A 14,038-nucleotide genomic window follows, 5' to 3' on the forward strand; every position below is an offset into this window, starting at 1 on the left:
AACACCAAGCCCCCTGGAAGCTTTGTAAAATTGATCACCTTAGTGTAGCGTTTCATGTCTTTACTGATGAATCAGTTATTGTATTTAATGACGTTATCTTTGACACTAAATACCTTGTCTTTAACTACGGAAATACTTAATGAATACAAGTCTGATATATAATGTTACTCATACACAATGTCGCTACAATGTCGTACGTTCCTATTAGGTACAGAATACCGAAGTCTCTGTGTGTAATGTATTAATAGAACCGTCACAATAGTTAGTTCTTCCAAAAGTTGTAAAGACAAGTTCTCACCCAGGACTATCTTAACGCATAGCAAGCCGTCTGCATTAGCAAACTGATTTCGACGACGAAAAGTGAAATACTTAAAACTCAAATGATATGAAGTGAACGAGAATTATTTCCGCAAGACTGATTGATGATGTTGCAACGAAGTGAACTAAATACAAATGCGTTATTGTGTACTCTGTTGTGAATTGAATGTATAGAAGCGGATAGCAAGCCCATGCAGCTGAGCATGCTGGTTTCAACGGCGAAACGTGAAATGATAAAAACTCAGATGGTATGAAGTGAATGAGAATTATTTCTGTTCGTATAATTGATGAAGTTGCTACGAAGTGTACTAAGGTCATACGAACTATAGTAGGCTTTTATGGAGGTGATATATAGAAGCGGATAGCAGGCCCAATACAGCTGAGCAAAACTCAGATGAAGTGAATTAGAATTATTGATAAAGTTGCAACGAAGTGAACTAAATCCATATGAATAATAGTGTACTGTATTATGGAGCTGATTTATAGAAGCGTGTAATACCATATGGCTCTGATAGGTTTATTTATTTTTGAAGAGATGAAACGAAAGACGGCAGATACTACCCAACAAACATTTGATAGCCAGTTTCTAATCGTTTATTCGGCTCAAGAGGTAAAGACGTCGGTACATAACCAGCTTGGCACTGTTGCTTAAGTGATTTCTGATAAAAGAATAAAGAACGACCGAGCCAAATTCATACTAGATTGCCGTTCGTTTTCAGCCAGCCTAGACCTTAACTTGTTTTCATTGCAAAATAATGTAGACAAGCTAACTTTTGCAACGCTAAAAAATAATGAGCTATTTCTTTACAATTTTAGAAGGAAAGGCCACTTATTTTACTCTTTACTAAGTAATGGGTGCCCGATGGCGTTTCTCAGTTCACTATCGCCGTCTATAAGTTGCAACAAATTAGCAGTAGAAACTTAATTAATTTTATTTAAGAAATTTCAACCCTTATTTTTTATACATAACGGTATTTTCTTAATCTTAGTTTTCAACACATTCTGGTATTCTTAAATGTAAGCATTATTTGTTGTTATTGTATAATCGTGGATCGAAAGAGCGCCATGTTTCGTGCAATCCGTGTCAAGAACTACGCTAAGGAGAATGTTCCGATAATCATGAAGGTGTGCACGGTCAGATACACATAGGGAAAGAAGCAGGTCCACAAGAACTGATAGATAAGTGAGCAAGAGCATAACAATGCCCACAACATACAGGAAACAGCTGTCTGAACACTCCCCCCACTTCTTCGAAAATAGGAAAAAATCAGATCTGCTAAAGAGTAGAACACTGTAAGTAGGCAAAAAGAAAAAAGAGCTCAATATATTGAAATGTTTAGGGCAAACGGCATAAAGAATTACGCAAAGTAGACCTTTCCGAGAATATTTTGGGAGACAATGTGGGCTCGAACGTAAAGAAGTTGAGCTTGGTCACGCAATCGACGGTAGAAACCCATACCTCTGATGTTCGCATAGCAAAGAAGAATTGCCGAGACATCATTAGCAGATTCCCTTTCGACTTTTGCAATGGTATTAGTTACTTCCTTTACCGAACGACCCATGATGTCAATGTCATCGGCATAATCAAGTAACATATGGCTGTTTGTATATATCGTGCCACTTCTTTTGACATTCGCATATTTTCCAGCAGAATGTTGAATAAGTCAAACGAGAGGCCATCTCCTTGTCTGAAACCTCTTTTGGTGTTAAACTCTTCGGAGAGGTTCTTTCCTATTTTAACTGAGGACCGAGTATCAGTTAATGTAATTCTACAAAGCCGAATGAGCTTTGCAGGGATACCAAATTCAGACATGGCTTGGAATACCTTTGAACGTATGGCGCTGTCAAAGGCTGCTTTATAATCGACAAAATGGTGGTAGGTGTCGATATACAACTCTTGGGTCTTCTTCAGGATTTGCTGCAAGTTAAATCTGGTCAATTGTGGATTTACTAGGTCCAAAGCCGCATTGGTATGGTCTAATTATTTCGTTGGCCATAGGCTTTAGTCGTTCGCACAATATCCCTGACACTATCTGGTAAGCAATAGGGAGAAGACTTACGCCCCTATAGTTAGAGCATATAGTCTTTTCTCTTCCCTCCTTTTCTCCTAATACCTTTCGAGATGCTTAACTCTGGTACTGCTAACTAGCATGTTTTTTCTGCAGCTGCAAAGTCTATCAACCTCATACCGTTGTCTGATGTTTCACTGTGGAGAGTGAATTCCCCGACTGCTGCGCCAAAAATATTTTCCTTTCCAATTTTGGCATTAAAATCGTCTAGAATAATTTTAATGTCATGGGAAGGGCAACGGTCATATGTTTCTTCTAAGAGCTAGTAAAATATATGTATCTTTGGTCTGTTCGTCCTTGTCTTCAGTGGAAGCATGAGCGCAAATAAAGCTGATGTTGAAGAATTTTGTTTTTAATCGGATTGTGGCGAGTCTTTTTATCACTGGGGTAAAGCGGGACCAACTACAAATCCGCAACTAAAATTTGATTTGTGCCATGGCAGCTACAATACAGTGCGTCACCTTTAGGTGCTGTTGTGACGTAATGTCCGCCTTGTATTTTTCAAGTACATCTGCCAATGCGTAGACTGCACCTCCTCAATAAAGAGTGTGAACATTCCAGGTGCAGATCGGCAGATCATGGTCCTTAAAACGTTTGCGGGGTTCATCAACTTTAGAGGGGTTTGTTTTTCTTTCTTTCTTTCGTTTTTTTCATAGTAGGTTGCTTTTTCAAGGGGAGGTTTACTAACCCCGACGCCCAAACCCAAATTTGTAACGTTCTTATGGGTGAACGCGCGGCACATGTTGGCTCACTACCTTTAACGGGAGGTCAGTGTCCACTTGAGATGAAAGAGGGGCCATGTTAAAGCCGGCCAGGACCGTTCCTTGAAATCATCTCAGCCTCAGGATCTCTGATAGTATCTTAAATTTGTAAACTGTCCTAATTTGGTCAGTCCATAGTAGCTGGGTTCTCAGGCCCTTAAAATTGAAGACTTGTCGACTCTTCATTGCGCATTAATTAGCACTGTTCATACTGAAATTTCCTAAAACCTAGCACCAACCAAAATAAATGTATTAGACACATAAGGGTTTCGTCGCTGTGTGTCCCTTTCATCGCTTAACATTAACCAGCAAAGACACTAAAACTTTGTTTCCTCCTGTCAACTGATAAACGAAAGTGTGTATTTCAAAATCTGGTTATCACCGATAATTGGGCTAATATGACTGGAGCTATGATAATACGATAAGACTTAGCAAATGATCGATGAGTTTGTTAATCTTTTTTGCATAAAAATTTGATAATAAAGGGTGGAAGGGGAGGAAGCAATACACTACTAATTGACAATGTCATAGATAGGTAGGTTACTCAGAGTTTAGCTCCAAATTTAAATAATCTTTGACATTTGATTGTCCATTAGGAAACATTTAAACAGTATTAAGCTACTCCCCTTAACTACATGACCAACTCCAATGTGAATACTGCAAAATCATAAGAAATCGTTGGCTTAGTGACAATAACAAAAACCTAAACCAACCAAGCAAATTTATAGTTATGATTAACAAATTAAATTAATTAAAAGTTGTTACACTTAAGGCTATCAAAGACAACAGAAAAACTCCTCAGGTGAAAATAAAAACTAAGGCAGTGAAACAGAAACCCTCGTTCTAAAAAAATCTTTAAAGCAGTTTAGAATGGCCACAACGAAATCAACACTAAAAACAACACCACAACAATAACGGAAATAAATTAAAATGAAATGTTTTTTCTTTTTATTTTCCAGCAAGTTTGCATTCACTCGAAATTTGAAACATTTGGCATTAGAGCCATATGACACAGTTATGCGTCCGTGCATTGGAGCCCAAAAAACATAAAAAGCAAGGCAAACAAATTATGTAAAGCAATGATTCTAATGGCGTCTAAGAATGGTTATTAAATGGGTGATAGATAGTTGGAGGTACAATGTTGCTTTTGTTATTTAATTTCGAAATACTTCACTTACCCAAGAATTATCACGAAATTGTGACATTGTGTTGTTGTTTAATATTTGAATCCAGTTGTAAAAATGTTGTTGTTTTTATTCGTTCCTAAAACCACGAAATTAATCCACAAAAGGTGTAAAAACTATTGTGGTGTGTGTTTTTGTCGCTGAAAAAAAAAAACACTTAATCAAATTTCACAAAAAGGCCGATCTGAAAATAAAAAATGTAGAAAATAAATTAACTTTTGTATATAAATGTTGTTAATACGTAGTCTGATGTTTGATCTAAAACTAAAAAGATCAAAGACGGATATCATAATAACATAATTTCTAAGGTATGTAATTAGTTCAGTTGTAATGTCATCTAGATGATTATCTCGGAACAGAAAATTGTAACATTTCTACACTTTAATTGTAAAAGTGTCTGGTTTTCAAACGGTTTTGGTTTTCACTGTTGTGAACATATTGAATTATTATATGTTACACTTTGATCGAAGTAATTTAGAAAATGAATATGCGAATTATATGCATACATACAACGATCAATATTTTGCCGACAAAAACGTTTCAAGATTATGTATGTTCGTTTACTCAATTTGTACGAATTGTTACTGGATGTTAGTCGTTTACAAGAAGTTACTGAACTTTTACAAATTATTGAGTAAACGAACAAACCAATTGTTTTTACTTGTGAAGATGACCTTTGAGCCCATCTATCAAACGATAGATGGCCTTTGAGCCCATCTATCAAACGATAGATGGCCTTTGAGCCCATCTATCAAACGATAGATGGCCTTTGAGCCCACCTATCAAACGATAGATGGCCTTTGAGCCCATCTATCAAACGATAGATGGCCTTTGAGCCCATCTATCAAACGATAGATGGCCTTTGAGCCCATCTATCAAACGATAGATGGCCTTTGAGCCCATCTATCAAACGATAGATGGCCTTTGAGCCCATCTATCAAACGATAGATGGCCTTTGAGCCCACCTATCAAACGATAGATGGCCTTTGAGCCCATCTATCAAACGATAGATGGCCTTTGAGCCCACCTATCAAACGATAGATGGCCTTTGAGCCCATCTATCAAACGATAGATGGCCTTTGAGCCCATCTATCAAACGATAGATGGCCTTTGAGCCCATCTATCAAACGATAGATGGCCTTTGAGCCCATCTATCAAACGATAGATGGCCTTTGAGCCCATCTATCAAACGATAGATGGCCTTTGAGCCCATCTATCAAACGATAGATGGCCTTTGAGCCCATCTATCAAACGATAGATGGCCTTTGAGCCCATCTATCAAACGATAGATGGCCTTTGAGCCCATCTATCAAACGATAGATGGCCTTTGAGCCCATCTATCAAACGATAGATGGCCTTTGAGCCCATCTATCAAACGATAGATGGCCTTTGAGCCCATCTATCAAACGATAGATGGCCTTTGAGCCCATCTATCAAACGATAGATGGCCTTTGAGCCCATCTATCAAACGATAGATGGCCTATGAGCCCATCTATCAAACGATAGATGGCCTATGAGCCCATCTATCAAACGATAGATGGCCTATGAGCCCATCTATCAAACGATAGATGGCCTATGAGCCCATCTATCAAACGATAGATGGCCTATGAGCCCATCTATCAAACGATAGATGGCCTATGAGACCATCTATCAAACGATAGATGGCCTTTGAGCCCATCTATCAAACGAACCCAACCCTGTCGTTGGAAATAAGGAGTTATTTCTAATGATTTTTTGTCGGAAAATTATCTGTTCTTTGGGAAATGTTTTCATGATCCCTTTGGGAGCATTGCTTCTTGAACTTGCGCCGTTGAACCCCAGACAGCTGTTTCCTGTGTGTTGCTAGCTTTGCAATGTCCTTGCTAACTTCATCTACCATCTTGTGAACCTGCTACTTATTTGGGATTTCAACGAAGGTTGGAATTTTAAGATTCCAGAGTATGATATCATCATCTAACCTGGACAATTTAACAGTTTGCAGTATAGACTACATCCCGTAATATAACTCAAACATACCACATGTAGCAAGGGAAAGTCTTATCTCATTTTATTCAATCGACATCCTACATGAATATCTGCCTATCACTTGAGCTGTGTAGTTCCGAAACGAACTAGTTTAAATGAACTATTCTGGACAATGAACTATTGGAACTATATCCAGCTCTTGCATACATATAGTTCCTTTAGTTCATATATTTCCCTTCATTATAATTCCTCCAACTCACTTCGATCTTTCTCGTTCGTTTCATTTAATATTCAGGGCAATCATGAATAAAAATTCCGTGTGGAATTTGTTACCCGTCCACAATTTCACAATTTTTTATTTCCATATTTATGCCCAAAAACGGAATATTTTTGTCGATACGTCGAGAATATTCCCATAATGAAGTGGTTCTGGTAGTTTTCAACGTTTTAAAATATTCATTTCAAAAGAATTTCAATTTTTAAAATTATTTCCGTGCTGTAAATTCCGAGGAAAATATTCATGATTGCCCTGATTCAGATGCTGCCAAATTTTTTAATAAACCTAAATTACAATCGATTCAATTTATTTATTCTTATGTCAATTTGTTCATGTCAATTAATCCACCAAACGATAAAAACTATTTGGAGCGAAGGAAACAAAAAGAAAGACAAAAGAGAACGATTCATTGAACTACATCTGTCCCGGAATAATTTGGAACTATGGAACTATATTAAGGAACTAGTTCCTTTTGGCAAAAGGAACTAGGAAGATCGACCTGATCCGGGAACTAGATTGCCCAACTCTACCTATCACATGTTTATCGTACTGTTTAACTAGAAATCTCTCTACTCCTCACACGCAACCCTCACCAAAGACATTCACTATCATTATTATAAAATCAGCATGTTCGCTACGTGAACATAAAATTTGACAAAAATTTGTTTATTGATTATTTAATTGGGATCTTCTTATTGGGATCTTCTTAAAATAACAATTTGGACTGCGTAGTTAGATTCCGAAACAAATAGAATTTAATTTAATAATAATAAATATGACATCACATAGTTAATTGCATTATTTCTTACAAATAACAGCACAAACATATGTATGTATACTTTTGTAATCCCAATAAACAATTAGTTAAACGATTGACAAGGAACTACAAAAAACAAAGCTTATTGTCACTACCTTAAATACTATTTGCTTGGAAGAAGCGTTAAATATATTATTTGCTAATTGAAATGACCTCACCAACGTCCAGTCAAGTGAATCACCAGAATTGCTGATGGATTTCGTTTCATCTTCAAAGATATTTTTTTTATTATTTCTCAAAATAACTGGAAATATTTATTGTTTCATCAATTATATTTTTTATTTATGCCCAAAGATTGATTATTTGTTGGATGTGAAATTTAATCAAATTGTTTATATTGTTGATTAATTTGAGAAAATGTTTATAATATTTATTATTACACAAAATTTCACCACGACGAGGTGCATTTGTTAAATTTTTTATTTGATTTCGAACCGAGATCTAGTATCTAAATGTTAATTGTGTAAATTAAAAAAAATTGAGGTGGGAAATAAACAGTGGGGAACTAGTTTGATCTTTCGATAATGCATAAAAAAGTTGTATTTCATCAGGAATTTTATAGATTAGTCCGCTGAACATCTTTTCAGGAAATGAAGAGACATTTTTTTTAAACTAAATGTTTGTAGTTACATAGCCCGAAAGAAGTGCAAAATGTCACTTAATGTCAGGTAATGAATTGACTACCTTCTACATTACCGAACGTCAATAAAGTATCCAATAGCTTCTTCTGTCCTTTTTTGTTTATTCTCTTTTAAACTCTCAATAGAAAATAATCCCGTTATTCTTACTCAATTGACTTTTCGAGTCTTTGGTTCACTATTCTTCGAGAAGCCTGATGAAATAAATTTGATCTGTTTCAGAAACTGCAAGAATCTACAAATTTTTACCACCTTTATGTTATCGAAAAAATAGTAAAAATTGGTAGATTCTTGCAGTACTGGAACAGACCAATTGTTTGCGAAGTGAAGCTGAAGTGTTTATTTTTATTAAATGTGAATAAAGTCTGACTTCCGAAACGTCAGTTGCTTGGTAGTCGTGCATGACACTAGAGTAATTTTATAAAAATTGCAGCAGGGGGGAACTCGATCTAAAAACCCCTAGTTTCATGCAAAGCAACTGACGTTCGAAAGTCAGCCAAAAAGTGCATAATTTAGCAGCAGAAATGTATAAAAAAATGCGTCTAATTTATTGTTTTTCAAAGTCTTATGCCGCACGCTGAAACTTGCACTAAACATATTCCCATTTTATAGGCGTTCTTAAAATTACTCTTGTATATAGCTCGATCTAAGAGCACATAATTTCATGAAATTTATTTCGGCGTGTGGCAGGAGTGGGATGGGGAAGGGGGTTAAACTAAATATGTGGAAAATTTAAGTATTTTTATTTTATAAATGTAACAATAGGTCTATTCGACAAAGATACCACAGATCCAATCCCAGAAGATGGTATTGAATGTATACAGCCAAGCCAAGATGAGGTAAAGATAGCAATAAAGCGCCTGTAGAATAATAAAGCAACAAGAGCCGATGAGCTGAGCTGTTCAAAATCGGAGGCGACACGCTGATAATGTGTATTCATCAGCTAGTTAACACTATCTGGCCGGAAGAAAATCAAATTTTCAACGGTGGCAAAAATACACCTCAGTAACGTTGGCGACATTTTCTGAGTATATCAGCCATATAAAACTTCTCTACAAGTCGTGTCTTAAGACACGGCGTTCGGACTCGGCGATAGACAGTGAATCGGTATGCACTCTGTGACATGAGAACGCGCGCATTTAACAGAGTAATGTTAAGGAATTAACAGATCTCTGTTAAGGGCTTAACAGAGCGCTGCTGAAGCTAAATTGAAGTTGGAATTTAATGACAAAATTTAATTCAAGAAGGAATCTTATTTTTTCTGGATAGGGCATCGAATGTCCATCTAGCCTATGTATTTCAGGGACCTCTAGATATATTCAGGTTTTGGAAAAAATATTCCGTCGACGAACCCGCAAAGTAATTACCCTTAGCAAAATAGTTGCATTCTTAAATTAATTTTTGTCATTAAATTCCAATTTAGCCTCATCAGTGCTCTGTTAAGTCCTTAAAGGAGATCTGTGAATTCCTTAACATTACACTGTCGATGGTTCGCCTCTTTTCTAAAATTAAACAAAGACATAGAACAGTAATGACTGGAAAAGATGCATAATGCACAAATGTTTATAAAAAAAAAGTATATAAACATTTTACAACAACAGGGCTATGTTAATGATAAAAACCCCATTAAAGCGCAATTCGGCTTATACAAATTGTAGGAAAGCAAAGATTTGGGCTTAAAAAAGCAAACAAACAAAACAAAAATTACGCTTAACAAAACACTGATACTACCAGTGCTAATGTATGGTTCCGAAGCCTGGGTACTTGCGCAAGCAGACAAGGCAGAAAGAAAGATCTATGGGCTAATATGCGTTGACGGTGAACATCGACGTCATATGAACCTCTATATACAACGATTGCGTTGGCTAGGCAATGTAATAAGAATGAGCGATGATGAACCCGCCAAAAAGGCGTATAAATACAGCTGACAGGCCAAGGCTTCGATGGAGTGAACAGGTGGAAAGCGAGATTGAAAGAACCTGTATTCCAAAAAGCAAAGCAAAGCCACAGAGAGGAATGGACATCTTTTCTTAGTTCGGCTTATAGGACAAATGTTCTGTAATAGGCCAACTAAGTAAGTACATACATATGTCACTATTTAATCAAAGTTTCATTTAATGAAGACTTTTTAAAGAAGATTTGATCGAATCATAAATTGTAGCCAATTATTTTTTCATGTTTCCTTAAATTGTTAAGAACGTATGTTTATAATTTTTTTTAAATTGCAAAATAAAACTGGTTTTTCGCCGCTAGTACCGAACCAAAGTTTAATCAAAAATAAATAAAAATAAACAAATGTTTCTTCGTTTGGATACAATCTATTAATGTTTCTTGTGTTATTTCTTGTCTTTCTGTTAACAGTATTTTTATTTTATTTGAACACCTGAGAAAATGATCAACTTAATATCTAAATACTTGTATTTTCAGTTCACATACACACGTTAGTACCAGTTCCTAAATGAAAAATAATAGCAGCAAAAACAGATAAAAGTGCAATTTTTATTTTAATTAATTTTAACTTGCACAAATTTAATTCTCGCTTTAAATAGGACAAGACGTTGTTTCTAAGCGTTGTTTTATTGATCTAACAGTGTCTAACCCTTTCAAAAGAATACTAGTTTCGCCAATATAAGGTAATATAAAGCCAAATTAAGACTAGGTATTTCATCATCCTAAACCAATGGTGAGCAAAACCGAATTTAAGAGAATATAAGAGAATTTGACATTTGTCGTTTTTCACGGTTTTTCTAAATTGTTTTTTAATTGTGAAAACACAGTTTTAATCTAAAATCGTGGATGAAATTATTTATTAAATAATAATTACAAAAAATACTTAAACGTCTGAGTTTTGTTGTTGTTAATAAAAGTAAGAGTATTTTACAGCCGCCACCAGTGGATGCCCGTGCACACCATTGTCCTAAACACAGTGGGTTAGATGGAAATTCTTTGCGATGCGACAAATCACTTCACAAAGCGATTGCACTGACTAAAGTGGTGTTCTGGCTACCAGTTTTTAATTGACTATCGCTAAGGACTCAAATTATGGGGATCAGGGGACCACATTTGTCTTTAGGTTTACAAATGTTACTTCCCTCAACTAAATTGTAGTCAGTATTTTATACCCTCAGCATTTATGCTAACGAGGGTATATACACTTTCATACTGGCAAAATGTGTCTCATCGAAATAATGGTTTTAGACCCCAGTATGTTTGGACGAAATCCGTTTCAGACAATTTGGAGTCGATTTAACAGTGTCCGTCCGTCTGTCTGGCTGGCTGGTGTGCACGATAACTCTGGAACGGATCAACAGATTCGAACCAAATTTTGGGTATTGTGATATTTTTCCAAACTTAGTTTAAGTTCGAAGATGCGTTATATCGGTCCACTCCCTCGGGTACCTCCACCACAAAAAATTGAAAATGTTCGGAAAATTTGGCCGAACGATAACTCTTGAAGGGAGTAACCGATTCGGTCCATACCTTGGATCGAAAATTCTACTATACATAGATGAGGTTTCAATATGGACTCAAGTGGTCCACAAAATTTCGGAACAGTTCAGTTTAGGAGCTTTGATCCTTTGATTTTTGTTGTAGCAACTTTTATTCACTGCCCTTTTTACGATGGTACAAGTCTCATCAGGGGCAAGTCCATACTTCCTGAGAAAATAGCCTTAAAGGTGCAAACAACCCCTATGACACCGTGTATAGTGGTTGGAGCGCAAGATAATTCTCGAACGGATCTGCCGATTAGCGCCAAAATTTGGCCTTCGTAATATTTTGTTCAAACTTAGTTTATGTTCGAAGAAAAGCCATATCGGTCCACTATTTCAGGTACGTCCCCCAAAAAAGTTTAAAAATGGTCCGAAAAATTGTGCGTACGATATCTCTTGAAGGGAGTGACCGATTTGGGCCATACTTTGCACATCCTAATATGTCTACCAGATATAGATCAGGTTCGAATATGGACTATATTTGTCCACTTCTTCGGGTACCTCCCACACAAAATTTCGTATAAATTCACTTTAAGACCTGCTCTCGAATCAATTTGATTTTTGTCGAATCAACTTGCATTCGCTGCCTGAATTATGGCAGTAAAAGATTTTCCATACTTCTTGAGAAAACAACCCGAAACGTGTAAACACCCCTATACCACCATATGTAGTAGCTGGAGAGCTCGAACTGAATACTGCGTTCGTCCACACTTTGGATATCGTAATATTTCTTCGATTATTAGATGAAGGTTGTGCTTACAGGTCCACTCCTTCCGGTACCTCTCCCACAAAAGTTCGAAAATATTCGCTCACATGTTACGCGCGATATCTAATAAACGCAGCAACCGGTTTGGCCCAAACTTTGTGGGCCCTATCGGTCCAATCCTTGGGATACCACCCACACAAATATTCAACAGTTATGTGTGGTTAAGGGTCTGTTGGAGGATCCTTTGGAAATTTTTACCGAAGGTTTTCCCAGTGGCCCTGTTTACAGCGATATTATGTTTTTTCGTAGGCGAGTATGGTACAAATCCTTATTTACCGATATCCCCCGCAAAGTATTGAGCTTTGTCGGTACCTACGCCCAAAATTTTGGAAATCGAAATAAATACATAAATTTATTTATTATCACTCCACTCATGCTGAGGGCATATTTCTGTCGGTAAAGCCGACTGATACTTTTTTACTTGTTTTAGTTTATTTTCAATACACATACTATGTACCTACATAAATATGTCGATGTAGCTCTCGTAATAATGTTGATTTTGTTGTTGTTTTATAAAATATTTTAAAAAATGCTCAAATATTTTTCAAACATGACAGTAAATTCATCCAACCATTCATTAATTCATTCAACTAATCTGAAAAGCTTACACTGCCATAACATTTTGTACTGTTGGTATTTACTTGTACATACCTATCAGGCGGCAGTTAGATTCACTCAAGCGTTTTCAAATCAAATTTTACTCGTCACAAATATTAACATGAAATTCCGATGTAGTTTGATTTTCAAAGGTATAAACCATATCAATGATATAAGTAATGTTTGATATAAAAAAAACAGTAAGGAATGGACGATTTCCACGATTTCAATATAATTTGGAGAAATTTTTTCTAAACAAGGTTGCGTTACATTTTACAAATTTCATCAAATGTCTGTCCCATTTTGTGTTTGGTGCACCAAATACCTCAAATCGGGCTAAAATATATATGGGAGCTATATCCAAATGGGAACCGATTTCAATAAAATTTAGCAAACTTTTCTCTAGTGCAAATTCCGTCACACATTCCAATTTTCATCAAAATTAGATACAAATAGCGTGATTGGTGCACCGAATTCGACAAATCGGTTGAATATATATATATATGGGAGGTATATCCATATTTGAACTGATTTTCACCAAAAGCAATCGCACTGTTTCTATGACTAAAGTTATAAAAACACATCATATTCCCCAGCCTCGGACCTAAAAAAAAGAAGTAAACACAATACTTCTGACGTCTATAGGGATATTTGAGTGTATTGAAAAATTGTATCATCGTAACTAGGGCCGCATGCACAACACGTTGTTAAAAATATAAAAACGATCTCAGGCGAGCCCTTGATCTGCATTCTTTCCAAACATTGTGTTACCTCCTACACAATAGTGGTCCGACGTAGACAATATTCGGACATTATGCGAAGAAATAATACGATGTACAAAGTATGGACCAAATCGGTTTCTCCCTTCTTACGTAATACCCAATTTAGTTGGTGTCGACAGGATTTTTTTTTTTTTGCTTTTAGGTCATTATCTCAAGAAGTATGGACTTGCCGCACAGTGGTTCAGAATCGCTTTTTCCTGGTCAAAATTCCATAACTTTTGAACGGATAGATATTTTCATGTTCATGTGTTACCTAATTAGTTTTCCGGGGAATAAAGAACGGTCAAATTCGGTGTAGAACTTGCAGTGGAATTCAAGGTCAAAGTTAAACTCTTGAGTTTTTTACTATTTTTGAGTGTTTTGTGTTTTGTAT

The 14,038-nt window shown here is 36.1% G+C and overlaps 1 protein-coding gene across 10 annotated transcripts in view; it reads right to left on the reverse strand.

Moving 5' to 3' along the window:
• Positions 1-14,038, reverse strand: part of Nost (Nostrin) — a 205,149-nt gene that overhangs the window by 183,355 nt on the left and 7,756 nt on the right. For 5 of the 10 annotated variants that reach the window (XM_073974025.1, XM_073974021.1, XM_073974027.1 and 2 more), the window contains exon 2: positions 4,327-4,516. In XM_073974025.1, the coding sequence (XP_073830126.1) occupies positions 4,327-4,353 (27 nt within the window). In that variant the 5' untranslated portion in view covers positions 4,354-4,516. The remainder of the gene's footprint in view (positions 1-4,326; positions 4,517-14,038) is intronic. The other 5 variants (XM_073974028.1, XM_073974023.1, XM_073974026.1 and 2 more) reach the window with 1 other exon arrangement.

Source organism: Musca autumnalis, unplaced genomic scaffold (assembly GCF_047663935.1).
Source record: "Musca autumnalis isolate F117 unplaced genomic scaffold, ASM4766393v1 scaffold_3, whole genome shotgun sequence".
NCBI lineage: Eukaryota > Metazoa > Arthropoda > Insecta > Diptera > Muscidae > Musca > Musca autumnalis.